The sequence below is a fragment of the Apaloderma vittatum genome, unplaced genomic scaffold (assembly GCF_000703405.1).
Source record: "Apaloderma vittatum isolate BGI_N311 unplaced genomic scaffold, ASM70340v1 scaffold21173, whole genome shotgun sequence".
NCBI classification, from domain to species: domain Eukaryota; kingdom Metazoa; phylum Chordata; class Aves; order Trogoniformes; family Trogonidae; genus Apaloderma; species Apaloderma vittatum.
Genome location: NW_009706664.1, coordinates 1 through 5731, shown reverse-complemented (window position 1 = coordinate 5731; position 5731 = coordinate 1). Strand labels below are relative to the sequence as shown.

Here is a 5731-nt window from a genome sequence, read left to right as displayed (position 1 = left end):
TTTCCAATCTTCTGTCTAGAGTGTCTAGCAGAGACGTTTTCTCCATCTCTGCGAAAATATCTAAAACTTAGAGGTGAAAACTGATGTGCCATCTAGGTGTCTTTGAGTGGACTAAAACTAATCTCGATCAGGAAACATGGGTGAAATTATTAGGCTAAATAAAACACTCAGCTGCATTAGTGCCTAGAAACAGACTGAGAGTCGTTTCTAAAATATTCCCTGAAAAGATTGCAATCATTACAGCCTGTTCTCTCTTCCCCGCCTCCCCTCCCCCAGCACCTTTGTCTGCCCCACAGAAATCGTGGCTTTCAGCAACAAGGCAAATGAATTTCGTGATGTGAACTGTGAAGTGGTGGCAGTTTCTGTGGATTCCCATTTTTGTCACCTGGCCTGGATAAATACGCCACGAAAGGTACGAACTGAGCAGCTGTTCAGGGCTTTCTCTGTGGATTTATTTTCTTTTCACAGAAGCTCCTGAGAAGAGTCAAATAAACAATTGTGCAAACACCTATTTCTGTAGAGTGCTGAAGTGATATGGGAATGATTAACTTCTGTATTTGATGACATAATTCTGACCTCAATCTCTTGTTTCCTTCCTCTTAATAATTTGGGTTTTTTAAATCTTTGTTTCGCTCTCTTGATGGTCTTGTAGGTTACATTATAACCTTAAATATTTATCCTCAAAGACAAATACTCAGTGTACGTGCACTGTCCCGATCTGCTTGTTCCAGCCAATGGTTTGTGTGCACCACCACAGAAAATGAACAGCAGCCGTTTGGTTGTTACTGTTCACCAGAACCTAACAGCCGTGGCTTCAGATGGAAGCAGAACAACCAGATTGTTGGAGAGTTTGCATTGCTAACTTTCACTTGCTGAAATGGTTCCACTTTTGCAGCACAAATGCAAGTCCTCAGCTTTCTTCAGGGAGAAAAGTGATAAAGACAGCCTTTTGATATATATATATAAACACATGTTTTGGATCATGTGAAGCATCTCACTACTTTGTGGGAGTTTTTGAAGCATCCACTAGGGGAGGGAGGAGGTTTCTTTAATTTAATATGGCTTGGCTGAGCCTATCGAGAGCATTTAATTTTCTGTGTGCCTTACTCAAAGCTCAAAAAAATGTGATTGTGGACTGACTCCACAACTTCACACGGAAGCTGTTCAGTGTATTGCCTGTCAGGCACCACCCGGTGCATGTGGAGCAAAATGTCCTGCCCAGGGTGGAAAGAATTCCGTGGTGGCACAGGCAGGGAACTGACACCTGGAGAAGTGAAGGCCTTGATTCCTCCAACGACTGTGTTCAAAGCTCTGCGTATGAGAACTCCATTGCAGATGAGCATTTGCAGGATCAGGGTCTGAGTGACTGAGATTACACAACGAGTCACTGATGATGCCAGGAATAGAAAAGCTAACAAACTCCAGGCTTGTTTCAAGGATAGAGAGCTTATCTCTCTTCAGTTCCAGTATGTTGCAAAACTGAAAGAAATGTGCATTGACTTTCCAAATAGTATTGAAATCGATTTGGGGAATGAGAAAAGAAAATACATGCACTAAATAGAGAGAGCAGGAGAACTCTGACATGGCTAGTGTAGCAGCTGGAAGCCTTGCATCTTGTCTGTTCATGGTCTGCGGGTTTGTTTTCTCTCCCCACCATGTCATCTTGTTTAATTCTGAACACTTAAATATGCAGTAGAAATCTTTGTATTCCAAGCTCCTGGACACAGTACAAGGCAAGTCTTTCTGAAAATATATGACTGTTGTCATGGGTCACCTTTTACCCCTAAAATAAGCAATTCTAAAGTGCTTAGCACAAAAGAAGTGTCCATGTTCCAAAGAAACCAAATGTTCCTCACTACTTGAAAAAACCAAACAAACCCAACCAAACAGCACCCCCCACCTGCCGTGGTTCGTTTCATGGAGAAAATAGCATGAATGGGTTTTGTTGTTGGGGTACCCTCAACAGCACTGAATCCAGTGACGTGAAAGGGATAATCCTAAAAAGTGTTTCCTAACAAAATGGCATCCTGCTCTTACTTTCTAGAGTGGCGGTTTGGGCAAAATGAATATTCCAGTTCTGTCAGACCTCACAAAACAAATCTCCCGCGATTACGGCGTGCTGCTAGAAGGACCTGGCATAGCACTAAGGTAACACGTGATTGCCGGTAACTCTGGTGTGACACAACCCAGATGAGCTGTGCTCTCTCCTCCCACAGCGGAAACTGCACAGGGATCAAATGAAGACTCTAAGATGTTAATTTTTCTGCAGAACTTCTGCTGGTTCCTTCCCTAGGAACAGCGCACGTGGCCATTGTGGCCATCATGCTGAGAATGGTTCCAGGCCCCTCTGAGAAAGTGTGCAGGGGAAAGCCAGCTACTCAGAGTGAGTGGAAGAGCTCCATGTCACTAAGGAAAACAAAGAGGAGGATAGAAGAGCGTTTTACTTTTTTTCTTTTTTTTTTTTTACATTTTTTCACAATCTAGGTCTGTCTGTTTTGTTTAGATTTTTTTTCTGAAGAGAAGAGACTGCCTTCTGTGTGAAAAGTTTCTAAAGTAGTTGTTTAGAACCCATACAGTCAATCCCATAATTGTCCAGAATATGAAAATTTGACATTTGCATTTCTACCATGAGAATACTTAGTAAAAGCAAATAGTGGTCCCTGAGATACAATGAGCTGGTCTTCTGGAGACCTTCAGTCTTTGAATCAGGGATGTTTGTTGCCAAATTAAGTTAATTAGTATGGTAAGACCAAGTCTTTGGTTTTCACAAATGTTTACATGCAACAGGATTTAGTTTAGTAGCTTAATGCTTAAGCAGCTCTTCACTCAGTACCTTCATGTTTTCATATCAAAAAGACATGGGAAGGATGCCAGCCATGAACTTTGACATAGAAGTGGAATCAGAAGTTCTGCCTTTGTTACACATCTGTCTCGATTTGATAGTTCTTATGCCTGCTGTGTGATTTCACAGTACCCTACCAGTTGGCTGGTTGATCACTTTGCTAACAGACAGCGTATCCAAACACTGTGTTGCTACTCCTGACTCTGATCTGTGCATCTAACAAGAAGTACTTTGCTGAAATGGTTCATTCAGTTTCCTGTGTTTGGTCTCGGAACGCGATCTGAATTCCCTAAACTCTCACTCGATTACAGAGGTCTCTTCATCATTGATCCGAATGGAGTCATCAAGCATCTCAGCATCAATGATCTCCCCGTCGGTCGTAGCGTGGAGGAGACGCTCCGCTTGGTGAAAGCATTCCAGTACGTGGAAACACACGGAGAGGTTTGCCCGGCAAACTGGACGCCCGACTCCCCTACAGTAAGCGTCTGCTAAATATCACTTGTCTAAATATAGACACTGGCATAGTTTTTGCGTGTCTGAAGGGCTGAGAACCACTCTAACGTGAGGTGTTTGGCTGAATCTGTGCCTGTTGTCTAAATGTGAGGTTTTTATCGGTGGGACCAGTTCAGTCTATTTGTGTGATACTAAAAGTGAGGTTTCTGTGAAGAAAGTCACTGGTTTTCTTTTAGAAGGCACAAATTGTATTTAAAACTCTAAATTTGACTTGCACTCTTCACCAGTTGTCTCCGGATTTTCTACTTTTTTAATACCCTTGCAGGAGCAATGTGTTATTTGCAAGTAGGAGCTTGTACATCATAATAATCTATTGTTTTTATGAAGTATGCATAGATTTTCTTGGATAAAGTGTCAAATCTGTATTTTTTTGATCTTAGTTATAGCTTATAATAACTGAATTTTGTTTTTTTGACAGATCAAGCCAAATCCAGAAGGTTCTAAAGAATATTTTGAGAAAGTGCATACATAACCCACTCAGATGTGTGGACGAAACTCTTAGTTGCCATAAACTGAAGATATTAGGAAAGCAGCTGTGATCATTAAAAAAAGATAATCAAATCAAAATTCTCATTTTCTCATGTCTAAAAAGAAATTAAATGCTGAAATATTTACTGACTCCCTTGTCTTGCTTTAAAAAAATAAAGGTGAAAACTAAGGCTTTTCCCCTACCTCGCTTTTGCAACTTTGGTTTCATGAATTTCTGTGGCCACCAGTCTTCCTGCATATGACAAACACGAAACACAGTTGTCATGCACTAGGTTTTTCCTCCTTCCTTAAGTAGTTTTGGATGAGAAACTGTCCTGTGTTTTCTTTTCTCACATGAGAAATAAAAATCTGTAAGAATTTGAAATGCTGGGGACACTACAGAAAAAAAGAAATTTTGATATGTGGTTTGTTTTTAATGGATTTTGCAAGGGAAGAGATGAATGTTAAAAAAAACACCATACCTGTTTTTGTGTGTAAGTGCACTATAACTTGAAATGAATGTAAATACGTGCCATTTTAGTCCTGCATATAGTCGAAGATGCAGTGCAGCTACACAAGGGCATTGACAAGCATGAGGAATTTATATTCTGCTTGGGAGATGGTAAAAACTTGAACCCCAATAGTGTACTTACTGGAGCCTAATGGCAGTCATCCATCATTTAAAGCATCGCTTATTTGCTTGAATCTGTCTCCAGGAAAAATTTAAAAGGTGAAATGTTGTACTGCTTGGAAATAATGTAGCCCATCTCTAGCTATAATAATAAATCTTAACATTGACTAGCTGCAGGTGTGTTGCTTTTCATTCATTTTTTTTTTCTGCAGATTCCTCTCTCTAATCAGAAGTTGGATAAGTGGCGTTGCCTTAGAAAGTATCTTCTATACCTTTGTTCACACAAGCAGTTGGCTCGGCCGCTGCGTGTGTGCCGTGGTGAGCTGGCCACAGGCAGTAAGGAGCAGGTGTGCCTCTGAGGGCTGCCTAAATCAATACAATAGGGTTTGTGTTTTACATCTTTTGCCCTTTTGAGCAGAGGAAATAAGAGAAACAAGCAGAAGGGAACCACCTTGGCAAAATTGCTGTTGTGTCCTAAGTTAGCTTTGTAATGGGTGTTAACGCTGCAGCGTAAGTGAAAGAATGAAAAAAAAAGCCTGACAGCGTGCGCGGCCTGGTGATGCTCCAGCTCTCAGTACTCACAAAGCTTTTTTCAGTCCAAGTCAGTGTTTTAGTTCTCTTTTGTGTAAATCTGCTAGTATCCACACAGTTTTTCCAGTAAACCTGTTCTTGTGGACTTAGAAAAGGTGAAGTTAAACCCCTGCATAGGTCAGTAATGCAAAATAACATGCTAGTACAAGAAAGATCTGGATGTCCTGGAGCGTGTCCAGAGAAGGGCCACGAGGATGCTCAGAGGGCTGGAGCACCTCTCCTGTGCAGACAGACTGAGAGAGTTGGGGCTGTTCAGTCTGCAGAAAAGAAGGCTCCGAGGAGACCTTATTGTGGCTTCCAGTACCTCAAGGGGGCTACAAGAAAGCTGGGGAGGGGCTTGTTAGGATGTCGGGTAGTGACAGGACTAGAGGGAATGGATTAAAGCTGGAGATGGATCAGTTCAGATGGGACATGAGGAAGAAGTTCTTCCCCATGAGGGGAGGGAGACCCTGGCACAGGTTGCCCAGAGAGGGGGTGGAAGCCCCATCCCTGGAAGTTTTTAAGGCCAGTGCGTCTGGGCAGCCTGATGGAGTGGGGGATGTCCCTGCCCATGGCGGGTAGGGTTGAAAGTAGATGATCTTTAAGGTCCCTTCCAACACTGGCAATTCTATGATTCTAAATCACAGAGCAGTGACAGGCTGATCTGAGAGCTGTGGAATGGTTTGGGTTGGAAGGAACATTAAAGA

General features: G+C 42.1%; 1 protein-coding gene across 1 annotated transcript; it reads left to right on the top strand.

Moving 5' to 3' along the window:
- Positions 1 to 276: 276 nt before the first annotated feature.
- PRDX3 (peroxiredoxin 3) lies at positions 277 to 3827 on the top strand (the record flags this gene model as incomplete). The annotated part of the gene is made up of 4 exons (XM_009865885.1): positions 277 to 412; positions 2045 to 2148; positions 3154 to 3319; positions 3774 to 3827. Coding segments are annotated over 4 exons (460 nt in total), but the record flags the coding sequence as incomplete, so codon positions are not given.
- Positions 3828 to 5731: the final 1904 nt, after the last annotated feature.